The sequence below is a fragment of the Topomyia yanbarensis genome, chromosome 2, assembly GCF_030247195.1.
Source record: "Topomyia yanbarensis strain Yona2022 chromosome 2, ASM3024719v1, whole genome shotgun sequence".
Taxonomy (NCBI): domain Eukaryota; kingdom Metazoa; phylum Arthropoda; class Insecta; order Diptera; family Culicidae; genus Topomyia; species Topomyia yanbarensis.
This window is the reverse complement of record NC_080671.1, coordinates 246,765,901-246,793,540: the sequence shown is the minus strand read 5'-3', so window position 1 is coordinate 246,793,540 and position 27,640 is coordinate 246,765,901. Positions and strand designations below refer to the sequence as shown.

At 40.9% G+C, this 27,640-nt stretch overlaps 2 protein-coding genes across 2 annotated transcripts; one reads left to right on the top strand and one right to left on the bottom strand.

Annotated features, from left to right (window-relative positions):
• The first annotated feature begins 5,843 nt into the window (after window positions 1-5,843).
• Window positions 5,844-7,451, top strand: LOC131680218 (uncharacterized). The gene is made up of 2 exons (XM_058960937.1): window positions 5,844-6,037; window positions 6,515-7,451. The coding sequence occupies exons 1-2, from the start codon at window positions 5,844-5,846 to the stop codon at window positions 7,449-7,451; spliced, it is 1,131 nt and encodes a 376-aa protein (XP_058816920.1).
• Window positions 7,452-17,974: 10,523 nt separating this feature from the next.
• On the bottom strand, window positions 17,975-20,284 carry LOC131680215 (uncharacterized). The gene has a single exon (XM_058960935.1). It carries the CDS (start codon window positions 20,282-20,284, stop codon window positions 17,975-17,977), a length of 2,310 nt encoding a protein of 769 aa, XP_058816918.1.
• Between the last annotated feature and the right edge of the window lie 7,356 nt (window positions 20,285-27,640).

Here is a 27,640-nt window from a genome sequence, read left to right as displayed (position 1 = left end):
AGGAGTCCTTAATGCGTTGAGCGCAGCCTGACTATCTAAGAAAATGCAGATATTTGGGTACCGTTATTTTCTTTTCAGACATACGTAAGTGCATTTCGAATGGCATATATTTCTAACACTGTCGGCGAATTTGGATCATTCTTACGCTGTCTCCGTGACGCCGCCATTGAATCAATTTTGTTTCGGTGAGCTAGGCATAAAGTACTGAATAAATGCAATATATAAATACCTGTTCTTATTCACTTCTCGTACATCCCAAGAAATATGCAGACAACAAACTCAAACGGTATCACAAATGAAACACCAAAAACTATAGAGCTGAACTGTCAAACGCCTTCAATCGTAATGAAATGAGGTGCAAAAATTTCTGTCTATTACAAAAAAAAAATATTTTAAGTTAAAATGTGGTCATAAAACTACTTTGACTTTTAATTTATATCCAGAGCATCGAAGTCTATAAAAAGAAATTTATTTTCAATAATTTTTCCGAAGTTTTTGTCGTGTCTGTAGTAATACCAAAAAGAGTTGATTTTGAAGATTTTCTTCAATTAGGTAAATTAATCAGAACTCTGACAATTTTCGTCTGTTTAGCTTGGCTTACAGCTACCAATAAAGCTATCTTTGATAGAAATCCATTGAGAACTTTTGAAATGGCAGCATTTTGAATTTTGCAAAATGTCGAATTTTCGTAAAAAGTGGCATTTTTTGTTTACGCATGGTTTTTTCGAATTCGGCAGTATTCAATATGCCTTTCCAGATATCCAAATATTTGTCAGATGTTTGTAGCACCTTTTAATAACAGATTTGATACAGTTTGAAAATTCGAAAAATATAGAAAAAAAATTAATGTTGACTAGTAAAAAATAACAAATTAATGAAGAAATCTCAAAAACAGGAGCACGGCGCACAGAGGAGTAACTGGGGTCGAATCCTGGCCAAAACTATTTATTGCAGCTATTGCTGTTATTATGCCTTAATATGAACTAAAAATAGAAAATAACTAGTTTTTAGGACAATTTGGCATCTATCCACCTACCAGTGCAGAGGTCATTTTTCTAGATCCTAGATCTAGATCCTCGAATACTAGTATTTTCGAGGTGATCTTTGTGAATACATTTGTTTTTCCCGATGCATGAACAGTTGGTCAGTGGAAAATGGAGAAGAAAAGGGATACCTGTGCACATATTCATAGATATACATTTTGCCAAACATAATATTTGGCCCTACAGTATTTTGGCGTACCTCAAATTAGTGGAAATATTAATATTTTCAAATCGCTTGGAATTTGTGGATCGGAAAAGATCGGAAGAGATTTAATGTTTTTCGGATAGCCGGAATCTTGTTTTGTAATGTTGTTTCAGCAACTTTGCCGGATCTTGCCGTATAATGTAACTTTTTTATCATTCAAATTTGGAATAAAATGTTTAAAAAGGGTGTTTCTAAAGCTGGTCCAATACACAGAAACACAACTATTTTCGGTTATTTTTAAGCTGAGATTACACAAATAGTTGTTTTCAATTACGTTGGTTATAAGATTGTCTTATTTAATATAGTCATCATCATTAGAAAGCGATTTTTCTGGACATATAATAAAAAATGATTAAAAACTCCTTAAAATATCACCATTTTGCATCCATGCAAAAAATCTTTAGCAATTTTTGGCAAACTCTTTATTTTGCCACATTATGCAGTATGCTTTTAGGTATCTAAAAAAATATAACTAAATAAAAAATCGAAAAAATTTTTTTTTGGTTATTGGCCAAGGATTTGTTCTAGTTACTCCTCTGTGCGGCGGTGAAAACTATGGTCATTTTTGAACTCAGCGCACTCGATTTACCCTAAAAACTACTATCGCAAATTAAAAGAAGCAAAAGTGATACCGCTTAGATCGGAATAAAAATTTGCCAGCAGAAAGTGCGTCCAACGAGCAGCAGGAGATTTCGTCGGCGAACCACGTTGGAGCGAAGGTCATCCCCGGGCTGGACATCGTGGCTTGGCATAACCGTGCTGAATGTGGCTTGGCTTGGGTAGCCTTTGTTGGTGGAACAAAGGAGGTATAAGAACAATCGGGCGTGAGTAACGGACAGACTGTAAGTACGCGTATATGCATGTACTGAACCATATGAAGCTGCATTAAACGAATGATTTTGGGTGAAATTTCGTTCTGATCGTATAGGGGCGATTTTCGAGCTGCTAGATTTGATTACGTGACATATTGCAGATCTAGATTAACTTTGCTCATCGTATTTTAAAGATTGTGGTTGTGTAGGTATTTGACATGTGGTTCTTTCGCGAATTATCGAGCACGCTGGTTGAAGTTGTAAGGATTTTCGATTGCTTTGGTTCTGATCCTTGACAATGACGCTAAACTTTCGGACACTCTCGCGTCAAGCACGCTTTTGCATTGACTCAATGGATCATTTAGCTAGCAGAATGAACGCATGCGATGAGCAAAGGGATAAAAGGTTTCTCGAAGGCCGGAAACAGAGATTAGATAATGTGTTCGCTCAATTTCAGTCGGTTTACTTACAATTAGAATTGATAGACGAAAGAGAGGAAATCGCTGATATTTCCACAGTACTGCTGGCCGATGGAGATAATAACCGTAAGGTCCGTGATGACTTTGAACATAATTATATGATGGTGTATGGCTTTTAAATAACCGAAATCCGTAAACTGAATGCTCTCGTAACGAACCCGGATCAACGTGTCGTCCCTCAGAATCCTGTTATTTCCGAAGTAGCATTTTCTCGGATAAAGTTGCCAGAGGTGAGACTTCCTACCTTCGATGGTGCATTATCGAACTGGTTAACTTTTCGAGACACGTTCGTCAGTCTTATCGATACAAACATACAACTAAAGCCCATTGACAAATTTACGTACCTTATTTCGGCACTCTCCAAAGATGCAAAGAGGGTTATAGAATCAATTGAACTGACATCTGCAAACTATTCGGTAGCTTGGGCGTTACTGAAACGGCGTTATGATAACAAAAAACTTGTCGTCAAAACCTATATTGAGTCTTTGTTGTCCATAGAACCAGTGCGCAAGGAGTGTTATGAGTCACTGTCCCGTTTAATTGACGAGTTTGAGCGTAATTTGAATATGATTGAGAAGGTTGACGTTGACACTGATGGATGGAGTGTCTTACTGGCGCACATGGTTTGCGCACAATTGGATTGTGCCACTCTAAAACAATGGGAACAATACCACAAGTCAACAGAGGTACCAAGGTATGCTGAGGTTGTCGAGTTCTTGCGAGAACACTGCATCGTGCTACAATCGTTATCATCGTTGAAATCTCGTACACTAGATCCACCCAAACCCGAAAATGGTAGATTTTTGAAACCCAAGTTTAGTCACGCAATCACCTCCAATTTCGCAGCAAAATCCTGCCCGTTTTTCAGACACTCTCCATTTTAGTGCGAATTGCTTCGAAAATTACCTATTCCCCAACGCTTTGAAGCGGTTAAGAAAAATTCGCTTTGCATCAATTGCTTCTGCTCTTCCCACCTCGTCAAGCAATGCCCCTCTAGCTCATGTAGAGATTGTAATCAAAAACACCACACGATGTTGCACCAAAATACCACACTTCGGTCGGCGGATACTGTTTTGAATTCGAAATCACCCTCTGCATCCACTCCAATTCAAAATCAGTCTACTCGTCCTGGTGCAACCGCCCAGCCTCAGCCTGGTCCATCACAACAATCTGAATTAGTTGATGGACATCTCGCTCCGACTTCAACTCCACCAACTACTCACGTCTCGACTACTCTGCTCGGGAACGTCAGAACCGTTCCTTCTACAGTGTTGCTGCAAACTGCGGTCGTGAAAGTTTCTGACATTAATGGTTATGCTGTTTGGGCTAGAGCCTTGTTGGATCCTGCGTCACAATTGAATCTGATCACGGAGGAGTTCTCGCAGAAGCTGATGTTACGGCGCCTCAAAACACGCCAAGAAAACGGTGGTGTGGGTAATTCTACCATAATATCATCATATGCTGTTGTGGCAAGGCTCCATTCACATTGTTCGAGCTTCACGGCTAATTTTTCGTTTTTTTGTTCTATCGGGTATTACCCGGGAACTGCCGGCAAGAGCTTTGCGCACGGATGAGTGGGGGTAAGGTCCGGTAAGGTTGGTCCCACACCGGACACATCGTTTCGGGTTGCTCATATCTGCGAAGGTGTCTCTCTAGAAAACCAGTTGGCACGCTTTTGGGAACTGGAGTCATGCCAAACTAACAGTACGCTATCCGTCCAAGAAACGGCGACAACCACACGCAATCAGAGTGGACGTTTTGTGGTTCACCTTCCAAAACGAACACCGATCATCTCGACTTTAGGAAAATCTAAATATATCGCAGTTCGACGATTCCTTGCACTTGAACGTCGTTTGTCAACAAACCCCACGCTGAAAGAAGTTTACTCCAAATTTATCGAGGAGTATTACACACTGGGACATATGACCGAAACAACAAACTCGCTTAGTTTGCCATCGTACTTCTTATCCCATCACTGCGTTGTGAAACCTGACAGTTTGACTACCAAATTACGAGTAGTTTTCGAGGCATCCTGCCCCACCTATACCGGTGTTTCCCTAAATGATGCGCTTATGGTCGGTCCAGTTCTTCAACAGGACTTGCTATCTACTGTCCTTAGATTTCGCCTGTCTCGATACGCAATCATATCGGATGTCGAGAAAATGTATAGACAAGTGGTCGTACATCCATCCGATCAACTGCTCAACGGATACTCTGGAGAAATTCCCCGCAGGAATCACTACGCACCTTTCAGCTAACAACAGTCACCTATGGCACCTCGTGTGCACCTTATCTTGCTACTAAATGTCTCCAAGAGCTAGCAAAGGCGGGAGAGACCACACATCCGGAAGCAGCAAAGGTAGCCACTGACTTTTATATGGACGATTTGTTGAGTGGCGTTAACGACATTTGCGAAGGTCAGCAACTCGGCTCGCAACTTCAACAACTACTCCAGTCGGCCGGTTTCTGTTTAAGGAAATGGTCGTCTAATTGTCCATCGATTCGCCAACACATATCTCCAGATTTGAGAGACGAACGAACGCTTTTGGATCTCGATGCTTCATGTGCACCTATTAAGACGCTCGATCTGCAATGGTGTACCACAACTGACCAATTGCTATTTGACGTACCCAAATGGAATGATGCCCCCACGATTAAAAAACGAATAGTAATGTCCGAGGCTGCTAAGCTTTTCGACCCGCTTGGACTTGTCGGTCCTGTGATCGTGCAAGCTAAAATCTATCTTCAAGATCTCTGGAGGAGTCAGAAAACGTGGGATGAGAATCTTGACGATGGGTTCCAAGAAAGATGGAGAGAATTTCGAAGCAATTTGAACTGTCTTAAAAATTACATGTGCCACGCTGGGTCATGCCTGTTCAATCTCCTCAATCCATTGAGCTACATGGGTTTTGCGACGCCTCCGAAAAGGCATATAGTGCGTGCATATACGTACGGGCTGTAGCAGAAGACGGCTCCATCGCAGTACATTTACTTACCGCCAAATCGAAAGTCGCACCTCTGGGAGACACTGAAAAGCAGAAGCGTGTATGCTTACCTCGACTCGAGCTTTCTGCAGCATTGTTATTAGCGCATCTGTTCCAGAAAGTTCAAGAATCTATCAAACTCCAAGTTACCGTTCTTCTGAACGGATTTGACCATCGCTTTACATTGGTTAGCTGCATCGCCGTCTCGTTGGAAGACTTTTGTGGCGAATCGGGTTTCCGAGATACAACCCATCACAGCTGCTGGAATGTGGGCACACGTCCCGGGGACAGAAAACCCTGCAGACATTATATCTCGAAGAATGGATCCCGAGCAACTTCAGCAAACTCCAGTTTGGTGGCACGGGCCGGATTGGGCTAGTCGGCCATCACGGTTTTGGCCAAATATGACACTCGAATCCTACGAGGAATTTAGCAGTGCCGAACTGGAGGAACGTGCAATCTCTCTAGCTGTACAAATTGTACCACCAAACCCAATTTTTGCCCTACGATCTTCGTATGTTGTCCTTGTTCGCTTAATAGCCTGGATACGAAGATTCTACTACAATGCAAATCCCCAAAACCGTTCACAACGTCGGCAAGGCTTTTTACATCCCACGGAACTAGACGAATCTATAAAAATGTTGGTTCGAATCGCACAGCAGGAGGTTTTTTCGCAAGAATTCAAATCAATAGCTAGTACAGGCTACGTAGGATCGAACTCCCCACTTAAGACTTATACTCCAATCGTTTTGGATGGGCTCCTCAGGATTCGTGGTCGGCTTCGAAATACCCGAATATCATACGATCGAAAACATCCGATGGTGTTACCTTCAAGACATCCATTCACAGATTTGGTAGCTCTTCATTACCACGAAAAAATGTTCCATGCTGGACCGCAATTCCTAATTGCCAGTATTCGGGAGAAATTCTGACCACTACGTATTCGAAACCTCGCTCGCAGAATCGTCCATAATTGTATACGTTGCTTCAGATGTCGCACACGCGCCCAGGAACAAATGATGGGTGATTTACCGCCGAAACGTGTATCGCCAACTCTACCCTTTGTGAGCACCGGAGTCGATCCTTGCGGGCCATTGTGTTACCGTCATCCTCAACGACGCTCGAAAATGACCAAATGTTATGTCACTATTTTCGTCTACCTATCGGTGAAGGCAGTTTATATAGAGCTGGTCGGGGACCTGTCTACAGGATCATTTATCGCCGCCCTGAAACGATTTGTTGCTCATCGCGGAAAACCGCGCCTCATAGAGTGCGACAACGCAACAAATTTTAAAGGAGCTTCACACGAACTAGCTGAACTTGCAAACCGATTCAATTCTCAGCAGATGCAGTACGCCGTGTCCCGTTTATGTACTGATGACGGAATAGAATTCAAGTTTATCTCTCCCCGCTCTCCAAATTTCGGTGGTCTATGGGAGGCGGCTGTCAAGTCGCTAAAATCACACCTTCGAGCCACCCTAGGAAATTCTACCCTAGCAGCCGAACAATTGACAACGCTTCTGGCACAGGTTGAAAGTTATCTCAATTCCCGACCACTAACACAAATCTCCGCTGATCCCGAGGATCTCGATGTCCTTACACCAGGACATTTCCTTATCCACCGTCCTCTAACGGCCATTGCTGAGCCGTCACTAGAAGAAGTACCATTAAATCGACTAGATCGTTGGCAGGTGGTACAGGAATTTGTCCGAAGACTCTGGAAGCGCTGGAGTACCGAGTACCTGTCCGGACTGCAACCGCGAACAAAGTGGACCCGCCAAATGGACAAGATCGCCATCGGAACAATGCTCCTGGTAAAAGATGAAAACCTGCCACCCCTTAAATGGCGTTTCGGGAGGGTGGTTCACATGTTCAGAGCGGACGACGGCAACATCCGAGTCGTTGTAGTCAAAACGCAGGATGGATAATATAGGCGCGCCATTTCCAAAATTTGCGTGTTGCCTATTCGACAGTCATCGCAGTGGACCGCTCGCGGTGATCTTGATGACCTTTGATCCAACTTCCATCGCAATGTCCGCACTGCGCAACGACCGAGGGCTCGAGGGCCCTCGGACCATGCGAGTATGTTTTATATATGAATTTGCAATAAGCTAATGAAATGTTTGTCCTCCATCGTAGCTGACGGATGTGATGCCATGTTCCAACCCATAACCACGAGCACCCGTGCTTTAACCCTCAACCCCAAGCACTTTGCGCTTCGACCCACAACCACAGAGCCGGTAACGACAAGACGAAAGGAAGAATAGCAGCAGACGTGTCAATGGACCCGAAGCAGATAACAGCTAATCCAGAGGAGCACATCGTGGAATGAACCAGCTGATCACGAGTATCGGCGATTGCAGATGTAAACAACAAACCGAGCAGTCACGTGGATGGATACGATGTTAAACTAAATACAAAATTATTGAATTATTATATAGTATGTAAGCTGTATTACGATAGAGTAGTGTAGGTTAAAAACTTTGTTTTCAACGGTGGCCGGTCTATGTTTAGGAATCAATTCGGGTTTACCCTATTACGCCCGCCAGAGAGCAATAGTTTTGATCTCTTTAATCGTACGCACAATCATACCTACCTTATCACACTTATCTATTGCAATCGAATCCGATCGTGCAGAAAGCTTTCCGATTCCGTTTTGCATTTACCTACCTCTGTACTGATCATATATATAAGGGTATAGGACAGCCAGAACCGATCTCTCTCTTCAGTCGAATATACATTATCAGACCAATAGCATCTATCTAGTTTTGTGTCCGAAATCCAACGAGCTAATTAAATTCAGTCAATCTTCTGTTCAATCGCGTAGTTGATCATTTGATAATCCGAACAGTGGTACTATCGAAATTTTCTTCGGCGGGACATATACTTTTCAAAATGCTTACCGAGGAAGCTGAAATCGCTGCTGGCATAATCGTTTTATGTGAAGTTCCATCACAGCAGTCGGACAATTCCAAAGACATCGATCGATTGCCCCGACAGGATGGACAGCTGATGGGTGTTGTTGCGGTGGCGACGTACGCTAGGAGCGATAGAAGCAGGAAAGCAAAGGACGCTGCTTGCACATCCAGTTCGTTGCTGCAGTGTTGAGGCGAGTAGCTAGTCAAAATTTGCCTGATGACGGGCGCTTGCTTAATCATTACAATGTTGCACAAACTGGGCTGATGGTTGACGAGTATAACTGCTGCAATGCAATATTGCGTTTTGCATTTTTTTTATATTTTGATGACGCGACGAATAGCGGCAGGGCTCAGCGGCATCGGGGGAGCTAGGAACGTTAAAAACTTGCTGAGGATAGCAGTATCGACGTTTGCTTCGTTGGGACATATACTGTCCAAAATGCTTACCGGGGCAGCCAGATGCTCTGCTTGCAGATTCTTTTTATTGCTACGGTGATGAGACGGATAGTTTGTCAATTTTCCTTCGAGAGGGTAATTGCGCACTACATTGGCGACGGGAGCAGGTAAGAAGATAATACTTTTTTTCTTGCAGTGATGGGCCCAACTATAGATAACACTGGCGAAGGATTTTGCAGCGACGTATTATTGTTGTATTGACGAGATCGGTGCTCGCCGGGTACATCAGCAGCAGTACAAGCTGATGAAGGTAAAATTTCGCTGAGAGCGGCAGTATCGAGATTTGCTACGGCTGAATATATACTGTTCAAGGTGCTTACCGGAGAAAAAAAGTTTTCACATTCGATTTTTGGCGCTGCTATGATAGGGCTGATTTAGGTTTCCTTCCCTACTTATTGTTTGTGGCGTGAAGTCGATCGAGTGAGATGTGGCTCTAGTCTTGTGTCATGCCGGGACGGTCTTTTTTCGTTATCTCTTCTATTTTCAAGATGTGATGCCGGTCTTTTTGTATTCACTGTGCTGGTTTTGTTTTTCTCTGCAGTTAAATCGTTGCTTTCGTCTGCGAAGCCGGCAAAGGAGTTCGAAACGTTTACGATTTGATGATCATTCGTGGCTTGGGAAATACTGATAGTCTCTTGTTGCTGCTGATCACTGTTTTCAGGTGATGGTTCGGCTACCATTACGGTATCACTTCCAGCCAGCGATACGTCTGACCCATGGTGAGGCGCACCCTTTTTCAACCCTGCGAAGCTGGCGCTATTTGGCTGACGAAAAGTCTGCTGCGGAGATGACCGACTGTCGCCGTTTTTTCACGATTTCGGCTAGTGTCAGACGACCGCTGACGCACGGCTTCAATGATTTTGCATACTCAGAGCACATTTGAGCAAAGTGAACTCTTCGGTTGCAATGTTTACATGTGGCGACTTGACCTTTGTAGGTTATGAGAGTCATAGTCGTGTCATATGACGGTATCGGTTTTGATAGTTTCATACGCATAATCCTCATTCCATTTGGAACACCAGGAAAGAAATCTTTCCAAACTTCATCACGGATTGAGATGATATTACCGTACTCACGCATCCGGTATGCTAGCTGTCTGTTAGTTGTGTTCGGGCGGAGGTCATGAACTCTAACCGCAATAGATCCATCTTCCATTGAAAGTGGAATGCTGTAGGTTTTCCCGTCTTGTTCTAGCTGGTGTTTCATGTTGTGTTCTTGCGCTATGGCCTGTGCTGTTTGAGTGGAATCGGTGCCCACGAAGACGCGTCCGTTGCTGACTTGCAAGTGCTGTAGTTTAGTCGCTTCAATAGCGAGATTTTTTATTATGAATACTGCGATCACTGGCAGGCTCAGTTTAGTCGGTGCAACTTTGAAGTTGGCGACAATTTTTTTTCAATTGATGATGCCATATTGGCAGATAAAAGTTAGTGTTTTGAGGCGGTTTTCGTTAATTTTTCTCAAAATGATGGATAATAGATATTGCTATAATCATAATTCATCATTTTGAGTAAATTAACGAAAACCGCCTCAAAAACACTAACTTTTAACTACTTTACAACTAAAAGGTAATTAAAACTAATAAACTGAAAGATATGAGAACACCATTCAATAGGAAATATTTCACCTTTCGAATGGATTTAATAGATTTAAAATACAAAGTATATTTTTTAAGTTAGAGGTTTTTAAGACAAATAGATTTTTTACACAAAATGTTCAAAAACTATATATATATATATATATATATATATATATATATATATATATATATATATATATATATATATATATATATATATATATATATATATATATATATATATATATATATATATATATATATATATATATATATATATATATATATATATATATATATATATATATATATATATATATATATATATATATATATATATATATATATATATATATATATATATATATATATATATATATATATATATATATATATATATATATATATATATATATATATATATATATATATACATATATATATATATATATATATATATATATATATAAATCTGGACAAAAATTTTTTGTCCAGATATTTTTTTTTCTCGGTTTAGTAGTCAAAAATATTCGACACGTATTTTTTTATTTCGAGATTTTTTGTGTTGTCGAGACTTTCGAAATTTTTTGTGTTTAATTTCACCATTTGAAAACAACCTACTTTTTTCAATCGCTCGTACTGTTAAAACTAAAGAAGATACCAAAAAGTTCCCAAGACTTGAAATGTGCGCCTTTCTCACAGCTTTCGGATTAAGTATATTAATACTTACTCAACGTATTGGTTTTATGGAAAATATTGAAAAGTTTAAAACAAATCTATTTTTTTTCAAACTTGGACATGATTTTTTTTCTTTTTTTACATTTCTTATAAAAGAAATGTATAGAATTCGCTCAAACTTTCAAGATTTTTTCCGAGGCCCGGAGGGCCGAGTCTTATATACCAATCGACTCAGCTCGACGATTTGGGACAATGTCTGTGTGTGTGTCTGTGTGTGTGTATGTAACGGACAAATTCTCATTCGTGTTTCTCAGCAATGGCTGAACCGATCTTATCCAAACCAATTTTAAATGAAAGAACTAAAAAACAGTATGAACGCTATTAATTTGTTTTTGATTCTGATGTTAAGTTTCCAAGATATGAATGTTTGAATGCGCAAAAATGGCGTTTTTTGCAGTTTTTTTAAATTATCTGGCGAAAATGACAATATAGATTAACAATTTATATGTTTTTAGACATCTTTAACAAATACCTTTCGAACAAGCTATAGATTGTTGAAATCGGACTATTATCAAAAGAGATATTTAACATTAAATGCGGACGAAAGATTTTTATCATTTCCCATTGCCAGAAATATAACCAAAAACATGTAATCTATTATTAACGCCAAAACGGCTTATTTTAGGTCAATAGTATCTTCGGAGAATTTAATGGAGGCAATATGCCCTTTCTTTTGGTATTGTGCTTTTGCTGATTAATCCCCCTATGAGTGAGATATTTTCACAAATTTTCTTGGAAGTGATTATATCGAAATGATGTCTTCAGCAAATTTGTAGCTCTTACTTTTGCGAATAACTTTACTGAAGACTTCACATATCTATTTTGAATACTTTAAAAGTTATGGCTTGTTGTTTATTGATTACTATTTGTCGCCTATTTATTGTTCAATATAGTAATAATCCATTGAAATAAGCCAAACATTATTTCGATAAAACGAATTTTGTATTTCATTTTTCTATCTACAACCGCTAGAAATAATCACCGAACACTTCCAAGTTATCTGGAAGGAACTTGATAACTTATCAATGTAAAAACTTATAACCATCGGATCGATCTGAAACATGTCGGAAAATGAAAAACGAAATAAATAACTTCAAGTGTAGGCGTAGCCAAGAGAAGGTTTTGGGCTTTAACACCATACCCCCCCCCCCACAACACCAAAAAAAAATTGAATTGAAGTTGAAAATTGATTGATGCAGACTGATTTAATTCAATATTACAATAACAATTATCTGATCCATAGATTGATAACCTGTTGTTGTAAACATCATGAGGACTTTTGATAAATTTTCGGAATGGGGTCCTGATATGTAACTGATCTATTGGTCTTGATTTCACAGTTGTCTAATAGCATAAATATTAAATTCCTGCCTGAAAACATTCCAATAGAAAATTCCAGAGTTCTGTAATCAATCATAATCCTCAGATTTCTTTTCATATTGAGCTCGCTTTTGTAGAGATGAACTGTAATGAGGGTCTTTATTTAACAGAAAGCGAAGTTAAAATTGATTTAATGTCTATAAAACATAGAACTGCTCCCCAAAAAAATGCATAACTTTCAACATTTGCTAAAAATGTTTTTGCCTTTCTCATTCACTCTAAAATTCGTCAATCAAATTCCGACCCGGAGAACCGAGTGTCATATGCCAATCGACTGAGTTCGTCGAGATTGGAAAATGTCTGTATGTGTATGTATGTGTGTGTATGTGTGTATGTGGAAAAAAATGTGACCTCTGTTTCTCAGAGATGGCTGGACCGATTTGCACAAAGTTAGTCTCAAATGAAAGGTACAACCTTTCCATCGGCTGCTATTGAGTTTTTATTGATTGGACTTCCGGTTCCGGGATTACGAGTTGAAGAGTACAATCACACAACAAATTCCCGTATAAACTGAAATGAAATATTTTCAAAATCAAATTTGTATTTTGATGCCAAATGACTTTAAAATGCATGAAACATTGAGATGTTTGACAAAAATTGACTTCTTTGGACTTTGGTACATTTTTGCCTTTCTCATATAGAAAGGTTATGCAATCACTCGGCCCGGAGGGAGTATGCAGTGAGGGGTTGCTACTTTAAAATTAAAACTAGTTTAAAATTTTTTAACACGTTGAAAATTTTCGGCAGGACCTGGACCTCCCGAATTTTTCTCCATGATCCGCCGCTGGTTTCAAGCAATGTTTCAGTATCACATAGTATCTCAAGATCGTGGCTGTCGATCCATTGTGTGTATGTGCAAATCGTACTGAACATGTAATATTCATTTCCACCATTGCATTGAACATGGAATCGTAGTCTGGACAAATGAGAAAAGCACAATTGCACCACTAGGTGGATTAAAACAGGTTTTTATTTTGGGAATGTGTCGCGTTGAGACGAAAACGTAATATGATTAATAATGAGGATAACACTTTCCGAATGAAGAGAGAAATTTATGAAAAATGACGATTTCCATTCGACTCTGGCAGGTCCTGATCGATTTTGATGAGAATTTGATTTTTTTTGTATGACCAATTATATGTATAGGTCAAATGATCAAAAACAGTAATTTAAGGTCAAGATAGCATCATTTTGAAACCGCCAATTTCGGAGGTTTAGTATCTTCGATGAGTTTTACAAACGTTAAACAGCGCGTCATTTGGTAAAATATTTTTTATGGCGAATTTACTCAGGTTAATATTCATGTCTATAATAAAGCCTCAACAAATTCGCTAAAGACACGAACTCTGCTACTATTTTCTGAAAAATTTATTCTGCATAAATTTAAAACCTCAAAAATTACAGTTTCGGAATTATGCCGTTTGGACAGTAAGATCGATTTTCTCCAAACCCCCACCAATTGTAAAATTGTTATATTAAAAAAACGTAAGGGCGATACTTCAATGCTGATAGGTGGGACCGAAAAAGTAAACAATCGCCAAAGGGACTATATATATATATATATATATATATATATATATATATATATATATATATATATATATATATATATATATATATATATATATATATATATATATATATATATATATATATATATATATACATATATATATATATATATATATATATATATATATATATATATATATATATATATATATATATATATATATATATATATATATATATATATATATATATATATATATATATATATATATATATATATATATATATATATATATATATATATATATATATATATATATATATATATATATATATATATATATATATATATATATATATATATATATATATATATATATATATATATATATATATATATATATATATATATATATATATATATATATATATATATATATATATATATATATATATATATATATATATATATATATATATATATATATATATATATATATATATATATATATGTTGTGCCAGCAACAGAGAAACGGGTTCCGTTATTTTAAATTCTTTATTCACTCGAATTAAAATCTCCTGCAAATTCATAATAGGAATTTTAATTATTTATCTTTGCAATTGCGAAGGACTTACGTTTTGTAGGTCTCTATCTCTCGTTGTCCGGAACGGGAGAAGCCTGGGATAACGTCAAGGAAAAATATCCTTAGCTTTCAGGCCGATATAGCGCGATTGTCGAACGCAGGCAAAGCTAACCTCAACTACTCGCAATCCTGAACTTAATACAATATTAATTTTGAATCTTCAATGAATTACAAATATTATTATCTTGATTATAAAGTTTAAATATAGCGATATCAGTGATCGAACTTGGTCGAACGATTAGAAATATATAGACTAAATTCCAAACTAATTGGCGTTACCAAAAAACCTCGTGTAAACTCAGCAGGCGGACTCAAGGAAATGACACTGCAGACAACGTTTGCTTCCTCGTCCGATGACATTTGTCGTCTTTCATCCCTATTCGTCAGGTCAAGGTTTCTGGATACAAGGTACGTTGTCGCACGAGGGGTGCGCGCAACAATCCTCCCCAGTAGTTGGACCCTGGTTCAGGCTACTTAAATTTGCACCGACGTCAAGTACCGCCAACTTCACTGCCGGCCTTTCGTAAAGTCCTGAAGCCGTCTGGACCGGCGCTGAATGTACTTGTCCGTCCTTAGATGGTTTTACTGCTACTACTCTCCCCTTCGGCCAACAATTTCTGGGTAGGTTGGGATCGACTATGATCACAATATCATCAGCTATTGGCTTAGTCGGTAGGAACCATTTAGTTCTACGAGTGATCGTAGGCAAGTAATCTGACACCCAACGTTTCCAGAACGTATTCGCTAACATTTGTGACACTTTCCAGGTTTGACGTAGAGCCGTGACACAATCGTTATATGGAACTAGCGGCTTTGACCCATTTGATGACCCAATAAGAAAATGATTGGGTGTTAAAGCCGGGGACGACTCGTGATCGATCGGTACGTGAGTTAGCGGTCTGCTGTTGATAATATTTTCAATTTCCAGTAGAGTGTTCCTCAACACCTCGTCCGTGGGAAGCCGTGATGGTCGAATTTCCGCAAGAATTTTTTTTACCGATTGGATTAGTCACTCCCAGCAGCCACCCATGTGCGGAGAAGCTGGTGGGTTAAAGCTCCAGGAGGTTGCAGGTGTTGTAAACTCTGCGATCATCTTGTCCTGATCTAAATCAGCGAGTGCCCTTTTCAGCTCTTTATTAGCTCCAATAAAGTTTGTACCACGATCGCTTATTATTTGAATGGGAGTTCCTCTTCGCGATATGCAATTCTGAAGAGCCATTATGCATGAGTCCGCTGACAGCGAATGAGCCAACTCGATGTGTGAACTGCCCGAGTTGTTAAACAGGTCATAAGGACACCCCATCGTTTCTCCGATCGGCGACCAACTACCACGGTCATGGGGCCAAAGTAGTCCACGCCCATGTAGGAAAACGGACGAAAGCTGCTAATCGGACCTTTGGTAGATTCCCCATAGCTGGTGGATTAGGCTTCGCAGACCGGATCTTGCAGCGTTGACACTCTTGTCGAACTCTCCAGCATACAGTATGTACGCGCGGAACGTAGTACTTTCGACTGACTTCATTGATGAACGTTCTCTGACATTGATGATGATACCGCTGGTGAACTTCTTGCAGGATGAGCTTTGTGACGATGTGGTCACGTGGTAGTACAACAGGATAGTTTGTATATTCTCCAGCGAAATCGCTTTCATCAATCCGACTGTGAATGCGCATAACACCGTTGTTGTCCATAAATGGACATAATTTGTAGAGCCCACTTTGCTTGGGTAAGTTCCTTTGACTAGTCGCGTCGTTTTTCACTGACAGAATTTTAATCTCTTTTCCGTAGACCTTTTCTTGAGCTCGCTTGAAATGAAACCTTTCTGCTTCCACTAGTTCCTAGCGTGTAAGTGGACCTATGACTGCCCTTTTTTTGCTTGTTTGCGCCTAACATTTAAAGGAAACCGTTGAACGAACGCTGTTAGGCGGACCAGATGTTTCCAGCTAGAAAAGCTTTCTGGCTGTAAGATATCGCCTGACAGGTTTTCAGAATGGAATAACAAACTCGATCGAATCTCCTCGATTGTTGTACCAACGTTGTTTGACGACTCCGGCCATCCAGATTGTGGTCCCCAGAGAAATGATGGTGCTTTGAACCAGCGACCGTTTTCATCGAGGTCTGGCAAGCGTTGCCATTTCGTGGCATCATCGGCGACGTTTAGTTTCCCAGGTAGCCATCTCCACTCTGTGATGTCGGTGGATTCTAAAATTTCTCCCACACGGAAGGCGACGAACTGCGAATAGCGACGATGGTCGGAGTGAAGCCAGCACATGACAGCACATGATTTCAAAGGTGTGACTCTGCTGAATGTTCTGAGCCAAACGCACTCCGATCACCGCTGCCTGCAGTTCAAGACGAGGGATTGAGATAAATTTCAACGGAGCCACTCGCGTTTTGGCTCCCACCAATGCACAGTGAATGTGATCGTTCTCCTCGAAACGAAAATACGAGACGGCAGCGATCCCAGTTTCGCTAGCGTCCACGAATGTATGCAGCTCGATTGTTCTTCGGCTACTATTACTGTTGAAGCTATGATAGCATCTAGGAACTCGCACCGACTCTACTTGCGGTAGAATTCTCAACCAGAGATTCCACTTTTCCACTTCCCTTTAACCAATCGATTCGTCCCAACCAGTTCCGGTTCTCCAAATTTCCTGAAGAAGCGTTTTCAAAAACATCATGTAGTTCGCTATCAGACCGAGAGGATCATAGGTGGACATCAGTGTGCTTAGAACTTCACGTTTTGTTGGTCGTTTCGCTCCAGAGAGCAACTCCTGGTTGCGACCTGTGGCCACTTTATATCGAAACTCATCGCTAACAGTGCTCCACCACATTCCTAGAACTTTCTCGAAGCCAAGATCGGGATGTGTGTCCAGGCTCTTCTCTGAAGTTGGTCTGACATCCAGAGCTTGTAGTACTGATGGTGAATTCGACATCCAGTTTCGCATCTCAAAGCCGCCCTGCTGATGGATGAAACGGATGTTCGATGCTAGCTCAATCGCCTCCTCCTCAGTATCAACACTAGCAAGCATATCGTCAACATAGTGTCGATGTCGGATCACCTCTACCGCGTTAGGATATTGCTGCTCGAACCGTGTCGCATTTTTGTTCATTATGAACTGAGCACAGCTGGGAGAGCAAGTTGCTCCAAACGTCATAACTCTCATGACGTATTCGCTGGGTTCGCCGGTCTTCATATCATCGCACCACATGAATCTCTGGCAGTGTTAGTCAGCGTCATTTATCAACACTTGGTGATACATTTCGCGGATATCACCACATATCGCCACTCGACGTTCTCTAAATTTGTATAGTACTGACGGTAGGGATGTCAGCAGATCCGGTCCCTTTAGGAGAACAGAGTTTAATGAGACCCCACCAACAGTCGCTGCAGCATCCCAAACGATGCGTACTTTACCCGGTTTATTTAGATTGAATACCGGAAATATAGGTAAATACCATACGCGGTCTGTGGGCATCATAGATTCATCTGGTGTTAGCTTTCGGATGTATCCTTTTGTTATATAATCAGCAATCTTATTTTGCAGTATGTTTCCCAATTCTGGTTCACGTTGCAATCTCTTCATAAGGCAGTGATGTCGCCGTATTGCCATTGGCTTGCTGTCCGGAAAGCGCACGTCGTCATATTTCCATAGGAGACTTGTTTGATAGCGACCGTTTTTTAATATTGTGTTACAACGAAGACTCTTCATGGCTCGCTCGTCTTCTGAAGAAAGCAATGCCTTTTCGGGTTTGACGATTCCCAAGCTTTCAAGAGCAAAGTAGTTTTTCACGGCGGCGTCAAGATAATTGTCCGTGGGAACGTTGTCGTTGTATGAATGGGAGCATATGTGGTAGCTACGAGCAGGTCCAGCAACGGCAGCGTGTATCAAACTAGTACCATAAACCATCCACCCAAGACGCGTTTTTGCTGCTATCGGTTCATGTTCGTTCCCTTCACGACTGCGCAGCGGATGTACGACACGTATGTTATTCATACCAATAAGGATTCTGGGTTGAACATCAACGTATGAGTCCACTGGTATTCCCTTAAGGTGGCTATATTTTCTTGAAAGCTCCTCGGCCGACAAGGATTGAGTGGGTAAATTTAGCTCCTTTACTGTATAGACGTCAGAAAGAAGGTACTTTCTGCTGGAGCTGCGGGACCCCGATATGTCCATCGTGATTTTAATGGATGAATCCTCGTAGCGGCAGGTATCGGCAGTCCAGCGCAAGCATAGCGGGTGCTTTTCTCCGTGAAGGTTAAGCTCAGTTGCAAGGCTTTCCTCTAACAAGGTTAGGGATGATCCGCAGTCTACGAAGGCGTAGGTGTTTATGGATAATCCCTGGTTATACAGCGTCACGGGAAGGTATTTGAATAACACGGACCTTCCGTTCACACGGTGAGTATTGCAGGCAAAATCATTGGGAACCGGATTGCTAGGGCTGTTCACATTTGCTTGTGTTTGGGTAAGCTGGGCATTGTCGTATTTATCTTTGGCATCGTTATGAAGCAGACGGTGGTGTTTGTAAAGGCACCCTTTTTTTCCGCATGGTTTCCCAAATTTACATAGACCTCTATGAGCTCGTAAGCAACAGCGACATAGCTTGTGTTCCCGCAGAAGGGCCCACCGAGCGGAGTGATCTGAACGCGCAAACTGTTTACAACTCTCCACTGACGTACAACTTCCTTGGCAAATAGTACATTCGGCGCATGCCGGTTCACTTGATAGTGAATCTAGCGCGTTTACGGAATGAGCGTTAATAAATCCGTCGTCTTTTCTTCCCCGCCGAGAATTATTTTCGGTGACATTTGGTAGGAAAGGTACTGTCACCATACTGGCAGCTTCTGCTAGAGTATACAACCAGTCACTGAACTCGGTAAGTGTGATCCGCCGCAAGTTTTGGCGATGGGTTGCCCAGGTGAGTTTAATCATCGGCGGCAGTCGAGCCACTAGGTTTTGCAGGAGAGAGATGTGACAGAGGTGTTCCTCTAGGTTGCATGCCTGCACTGTAGCCACCATATTACGTACCGCTAGAGCGAAATCAACTATCGAATTCAATTTATCCGCTCTTGGTGATGGTATTTGGTTTATCTTCTGCACTAATGAGTAGACAATGATTTTAGGCCGACCGAATAGCATCTTAAGCGTCGACATCACGTGACCCAAGTTCGAATGATGTAGAAGCGGGCATCTGACGGCCTCTAGAGCTTTACCTTTAAGGCATCGCTGCAGCCGAGCCATGTTTTCCTCGGATGTGTACCCGCACAATCGTGTTGTATTCTCAAAGGTAGCGATAAATAGGGGCCATTCTTCAGGGTTACCACTATATATAGGAAGCTCTTTAGAAACAGCGTGGCGGGCAGCGATTTGGCTTTGATTAAGCAATGCTGCTTCATTCGCTGTGGCTGTTTCGAGCAAATGATCCTCGGGATGAAGTATGGGAGCGCTTGGACGCGGTGGTAGAGGAGATGAGTGATGTTGGGGTCGAAGAATCGTGGTGTCAACACCCGCTGTTGCAGCTCCGATCGTCATCATTAGTTGGTACTTTCTTCGAAGGAATCTTCTCTCAAGTGCGTATTCTTCCTCAAGCAGTTGCAGCTCTGCTGGCAACTGGGATGTTGGAGCGCCTTCGTCTGTTTGTTTTCCATTAGCTGAAAACGATACCTGTGGCGAGGTGGGTATATGTGGCACATTATCCGCATCGGGTTCATCATCCGTAGGAGCTGGAACACTCCGGCATTTCGAGCATCTCCACTCATGATTCGCGATGTCATGAGTCACACCTACGCAGTCGAAGTGGTATATATATATATATATATATATATATATATATATATATATATATATATATATATATATATATATATATATATATATATATATATATATATATATATATATATATATATATATATATATATATATATATATATATATATATATATATATATATATATATATATATATATATATATATATATATATATATATATATATATATATATATATATATATATATATATATATATATATATATATATATATATATATATATATATATATATATATATATATATATATATATATATATATATATATATATATATATATATATATATATATATATATATATATATATATATATATATATATATATATATATATATATATATATATATATATATATATATATATATATATATATATATATATATATATATATATATATATATATATATATATATATATATATATATATATATATATATACTATCAGTTTGTCAATTTCAATAGCACAAATTTTAGTTTAATATTTTCAAATACTTCATGAAGTTTTGGGTTTCGATCACTGAATCATGCAATCTAGGATGTAAAAAACACAATAGTTCTTAAATAGGAAATAAAACCAAGTCTGGAAATATTCACTGTTGATTTTCTTTGAATGGTATCACTGCTAGTATCGCCCTTTTCAAGAAAAAGCGTTGATTTCTTAGTCGCGTTGGAAATTTGAGTAAAGTATAAACTTCAAATCGATTCAAAAAAAATTTCGATTTTTGGCTCAGTACAATATACATAACCCCTTTAGGAAAATTCAGTTTTTCCACCACAATACATTGATTGAGGAATTTAGATGTTTTATTAACATTTTATTAAATTACAAGGAGACTGCATGGTTTGGAAGAAGCCGGCTGTTCGGCCATCTATGGGAGCTGTCCATCAATGTCAGCTTCTTTCTCCGAACAGCCTAGATAAACCGTGTAGTGTCGGTAGTGGTTGTTTGAACCGGCTAAGAATTACACTACGGACTACCTGTTCCGGTGGTAACACCAAACAGGGAACCCCAATTCCATAGTGTCATGCGACCCGTGCTATGGGTAAAATTGTTGAGGTGGTTTAAAATATTCTCAATGGCGAACGGAGCCTGGGAAGAGCCGGGCGAACTCCCCAGTAACTGGCTGTGGTCCACTAGGAGGTTGATAATTCTATTATCTTTCTTCGGACAAAACCAGCCTAGAGGCCGTGTGGCATCCGGCGGGTTGAAGTATGTCAACCAAGAATTAATCCACTGGGTTCCTGTTCCCATGTCGTAGGAGGCGACTGAAAACAGGAGTCCTCAAGTCAAGGTGTTACTCCGTGCCGAGGACTGAATGGCTGGCAGGACTAAAATATGCCAGTCGCGCACGGAGTGTCGTGGGTCTTACCCTTGCTGTGTTATGCGAATCTCTGACACAGTGGACGTTCGTTTCTTCGCAAATCGTGGGATTCAAATGATATTCATGTCCCTAATACCCATTTCGGGGTTCGCTATATGCGATTATAAGCCAACGTGTTTGGTATCTTCTAGTTGCTGTAAAACAAGTGCTGATGATGAAATGTGTAGTGCTGTAATCGAATACGGTTAGAGTAGCACAAATTAATCTTCAGCATAAACGTACAGCAACTATGAATCTATCTCGCCTTGTGCAGGAAGGGAAAGCTTCCATAGCTTTGGTTCAAGAACCGTATTTCTATAAAGGAAACTTCTATGTTGGAAAGCTACTTAACCCCGTCTTCGTAGCTTTCAACAAAAATGGCATGACAAATCCACGTGAAATGCCTCGTGCATGTATACTTGCGAAAAGTGCTATTGACGCTTGTCTTATATCGGACCTCACAACTCGTGATATTTGTACTGTCATGGTAAATATGACTGTTGACAACATAAACAAGAAATACGTCTATTGTTCGGCATATTTGCCGCATAATGAACCATCACCTTCTGATGATTTCAAAAGGGTTGTATCATACTGTGGCAGAAATGGGTTTCCTCTCATAATCGGCAGCGATGCAAATTCCCACCACATAATTTGGGGCAGCTCTGATATCAATTTGAGAGGCACCGAATTGATGTAATACTTAAGTAGTACAAATCTGCACATTCTTAATGCAGGAAACCGCCCAACTTTTGCACGAGCTGGCAGAGAAGAGGTGTTAGATGTAACTCTCTGCTCTGACAGTATTACGCATGAGTTGACAAACTGGCTCGTACCAAACGAGCTCGAACCGTCGTTATCTGATCATAAGTACATCGTCTTTGATCATTTAAACGTCTCGCTAGATATCGTCACCTATCGTAATCCCAAATCTACGAACTGGGACCTCTACGAAGAGGGCTTGGCGACTAGGTTTCATGGGTATCTTCCGACGATTGAATCTCCAAGTGATTTGGATGAGGTCGTGGATAAAACAAGCTCACTCATAATAGCAGCATACCAAGAGGCTTGTCCGCTTCGAGTTATGCGTGCTTCTAGAGGAACACCTTGGTGGAATACCGAACTTGTTCGACTCAAAAAGTTATGTAGGAGAGCTTGGAATCGCAGACGCAGGGACGGGTCGGAGGCATTTAAGTTGGTTCGCAAAGCATACAGAAATGCCCTTCGATCCTCTGAGCGAAGTGGTTGGAAAAGCCTCTGCACAAATGTCTCAAGTCTCAACGAGACTAGTAGATTAAATAAGTTACTTTCGAAATCGAAAGACTTTCATGTCAGTTCCATTAGAACTGCTAATGGTGAATACTCGTTTGACGAAGATGTAGTACTCAACTGTCTTTTTGACACACACTTTCCAGGTTGTACGGAGCCATCACTGACGACTGCCCCTGAGTTCTTTTCAGGCAGTTCTGATTCTTGGGCATTTGCTCGTAGAATTGTGACAACCGAATCGATCAAATGGGCGATTGAAAGTTTTACTCCGTATAAGTCTCCGGGAAAGGACGGAATTATTCCAGTTCTACTACAAAAAGGATATGAACACTTCAAGCATATTTTGAAAAAGGTTCTTACTTGTAGCCGTGCAACAGGATACATTCCATTAGCGTGGCGGGAAATAACTGTCAAATTCATTCCCAAAGGTGGCCGCGTCACTTATGAGGAGGCAAAGAGCTTTAGACCGATCAGTCTGACCTCCTTCCTTCTCAAATCAGTGGAACGTTTAATCGACCACTACATTCGGGATGGTAGCTTGGGCGAGCACCCGCTGCATGCAATGCAACATGCATATCAGCGAAGTCTACTACCACCCTGTTACACAATGTTGTCTACAACATTGAAAAAGCTTTTTCACAAAAGCAATCAAGTTTAGGAGTTTTTCTTGATATTGAAGGTGCTTTTGACAACGTGTCTTTCGAATCCATTTTGGAAGCAGCAGCAACCGACATCTGTGCTCATCGTTAAGACAAGTAGAGCTGAGGAAACTGAGTGTCTGCGGATGTCCTCAAGGTGGTGTGCTGTCACCACTTCTATGGAACCTTGTCGCCGATAGCTTGTTGAGAAAACTTTTTTTTTTTTTTTATCTTAAAATACGTTTATTTAGGCCCAAATGCTGTAGCTTAACGAGGCCGATAATTCATTTTTTTTTTATATTACATGTCACATGTTAGTGGGGGAAGGGAAAGCCGTATTTAGGGGCGGCTTGCTCCCCTCTTATGTTAGTAAAGGAAAAAGGTAGGAAGTGGGATACATATTGTGTAATTGACATCGTCGTTTGCTGATTGATCATTGTGGCGGATATGCACACTTTGTTGTAGTGTTGTAGTTTCCAGCCTGTAATCGCAGGGGCGAGGGGAGGGTCGATATTTCGGATAATTATTGGCACTCTATATCATCTGCATGTGCGGTATGTCATGATGTTCTGGATAGACGGTTATCAAGAAGAGTGTGCACCGAAGACTCGTGAAGCAATGCCATATTGTAGATACAGGGATAGGTTGGTGCGATTCTACTGTGAATGAGAGAGGGTAAAATGTATTAAACTTGGACATCAATGGTTTTCAAAAAGATATAGATAAGAAAAATATAGGGGTGGTCACGGCTTGCCAGGACGTCCCGGACTGGCACATAGGGTGATCTACCTCGGGCCCGAAGGGAATCTATTAGTTGGGACCTGGCAACACAGTACTCTGAGCACAGCCAAACAACATGCTCGATGTCGTGATAGCCGTTCTCACAAACACAATGATTATTTTCAGCAAGCCCTATACGACGGAGATGCGCGTCAAACGAGTAATGGTTGGACATGATCCTTGACATCGTACGAATAAAGTCCCGGTTCACATCCAACCCCTTAAACCAAGCATTCGTTGATACCTTCGGGATAATGGAATGTAGCCACCGTCCCAGATGCCCATTGCTCCATGAGGTTTGCCAACTATCGAGCGTCCTCTGACGAGAGATACTGAAAAATTCGTTGAAGCAAATTGGTCTTTCGTAAGTGTCGCCTTCTAATGCGCCCACCTTGGCTAAAGAGTCCGCCTTCTCATTGCCCGCAATAGAACAATGTGACGGGACCCAAACCAAGGTAATCTGGTAAGATTTTTCAGATAAAGCACTCAGATATTCCCGTATTTTCCCCAGGAAATACGGTGAGTGCTTTCCAGGCTTCGCCGCACGGATGGCCTCAATGGAGCTGAGACTATCCGAAACGATGAAGTAATGGTCTGAGGGCAGGGTGTCAATGATCCCGAGAGTATACTGAATGGCAGCTAATTCTGCGACGTAAATTGAAGCAGGATCATTGAGTTTGAATGAGGCAGCAAGATTTTCGTTGAAGATACCGAAGCCTGTGGACCCGTCGAGAATTGATCCGTCAGTGTAGAACATTTTGGCGCAGTCGACTTGATGGTATTTGTTATAGAAAATATTTGGGACCACTTGTGGGCGAATATGATCCGGAATTCCACAAATCTCTTCCTTCATGGATGTATCGAAAAATACAGTTGGATCAGAAGTATCTAAGAGATGAGCACGGTTGACGTTATATGTAGATGAATTGATGTTCTGTGCCATGTAATCGAAGTACAAGGACATGAATCGGGTCTGAGAATTAAGCTCGACAAGCCTTTCGCAATTTGCAATCACCAATGGGTTCAGAATATCGCATCGAATGAGCAATCGATATGAGAGGTCCCAGAATCGATTTTTCAGCGGAAGAACGCCCGCCAGCACTTCGAGACTCATCGTATGGGTCGAGTGCATGCAACCCAAGGCAATACGCATGCAACGATACTGGATTCGCTCCAGTTTGATGAAGTGTATGTTCGCAGCGGAGCGAAAGCAGAAACATCCGTACTCCAACACTGATAATATCGTTGTTTGGTACAACCTGATTAGGTCTCCTGGATGGGCACCCCACCATGTTCCAGTTATTGTACGGAAAAAGTTGATCCTTTGTTGGCACTTCTGTTTCAGATACCTAATGTGACATCCCCAGGTACCTTTAGAGTCGAACCATACCCCGAGATATTTGAATGTTGAAGCCTGAGCAATAGTTTGATCCATTAATTGAAGCTGTAGTTGCGCTGGTTCACGCTTTCTAGAAAATACGACTAGCTCAGTTTTCTCCGTGGAGAACTCGATACCCAGTTGGAGAGCCCATGCAGACAAATTGTCCAAGGTATCTTGCAGTGGTCCTTGCAAGTCGACGGCTTTAGGACCTGTAATAGAGACCACACCGTCATCTGCAAGCTGCCTTAGCGTGCAGGAATTGACAAGACATTCGTCAATGTCATTCACGTAAAAATTGTAGAGGAGAGGGCTTAGACATGAGCCCTGGGGAAGGCCCATGTAGCTAAATCGTGATGTCGATAAATCGCCATGCGAGAAATGCATTTGTTTTTCAGACAACAGGTTTAGCAAAAAGTTATTTAAAATTGGCGAAAGACCATGCTGGTGCAACTTCTCATAAAGAATGTTGATCGAAACTGAATCGAAAGCCCCCTTAATATCCAAGAATACTGATGCCATCTGCTCTTTGTTAGCATATGCCATTTGAATTTCTGTTGAGAGCAACGCAAGGCAATCGTTCGTCCCTTTGCCTTTGCGGAAGCCAAATTGTGTATCTGACAGTAAGCCATTTGTTTCGACCCAATTGTCGAGCCGAAACAGGATCATTTTCTCGAACAACTTCCGGATACAGGACAGCATTGCGATCGGACGATACGAATTGTGGTCGGAGGCTGGTTTTCCTGGTTTTTGGATGGCGATGACCCTCACCTGTCTCCAGTCATGTGGGACAATGTTACCCTCAAGAAACCTATTAAATAAATTCAACAAGCGTCTTTTGGCAGAGTCTGGCAGATTCTTCAATAAGTTGAATTTAATTCTATCTGGCCCCGGGGCTTTATTGTTACATGATAAGAGAGCAAGTGAGAACTCCACCATCGTAAACGGTGTTTCGTTCGCGGTATTGTAAGGCGACGCGGCGCGGTAGATTTTCTGTGCCGGGGCGGAATCCGGACAAACCTTCTTGGCGAAATCGAATATCCAACGGTTTGAATATTCCACGCTCTCGTTAGTACTGTTTCGGTTTCGCATACGTCGGGCCGTGCCCCAAAGAGTGCTCATCGATGTTTCTCTTGTTAACCCGTCGACAAACCGGCGCCAGTAACTGCGTTTCTTAGCTTTCATTAAATTTTTCATTCGCTTTTCTAATATCGCGTACACTCGATAACTAGCAACTAACCCGTCGTTCCGGAAAGTTTTATACGCGGCAGCTTTCTCCGCGTACACGTCTGAGCACTCTTTGTCCCACCACGGGTTGGGAGAACGTTTTTGGGTGTTCACGTCGGGTACTCGTTTCGTCTGAGTTTGAATCGCGCTATCGAGAATCGAGTTGGACAAAAACTTATATTCTTCCTCCGGGGGAAGTATCTGTGTTGAATCGATAGTTTTGGATATCTCAGCAGCGTAGCTCTTCCAATCAATGTTTCGTGTGAGGTCATAGGGAACATTGATTGGTGTCGATGGTCTTGAACCAGTGGTGATTGCAATTACAATTGGTAAGTGGTCACTACCGTGGGGATCAGATATTACCTTCCACTTGCAATCTAACCGTAGTGATGTCGAGCATAAA

Excerpts from the sequence above, each read along its gene's own strand:
- LOC131680215 (XM_058960935.1), bottom strand. The coding sequence starts at position 20,284 with ATGACGATCGGAGCTGCAACAGCGGGTGTTGACACCACGATTCTTCGA.
- LOC131680218 (XM_058960937.1), top strand. The coding sequence starts at position 5,844 with ATGGATCCCGAGCAACTTCAGCAAACTCCAGTTTGGTGGCACGGGCCG. Across the intron at positions 6,038-6,514 it reads ATTTTTGCCCTACGATCTTC|ATGTCGCACACGCGCCCAGG; the intron begins GTATGTTGTCCT and ends ACGTTGCTTCAG.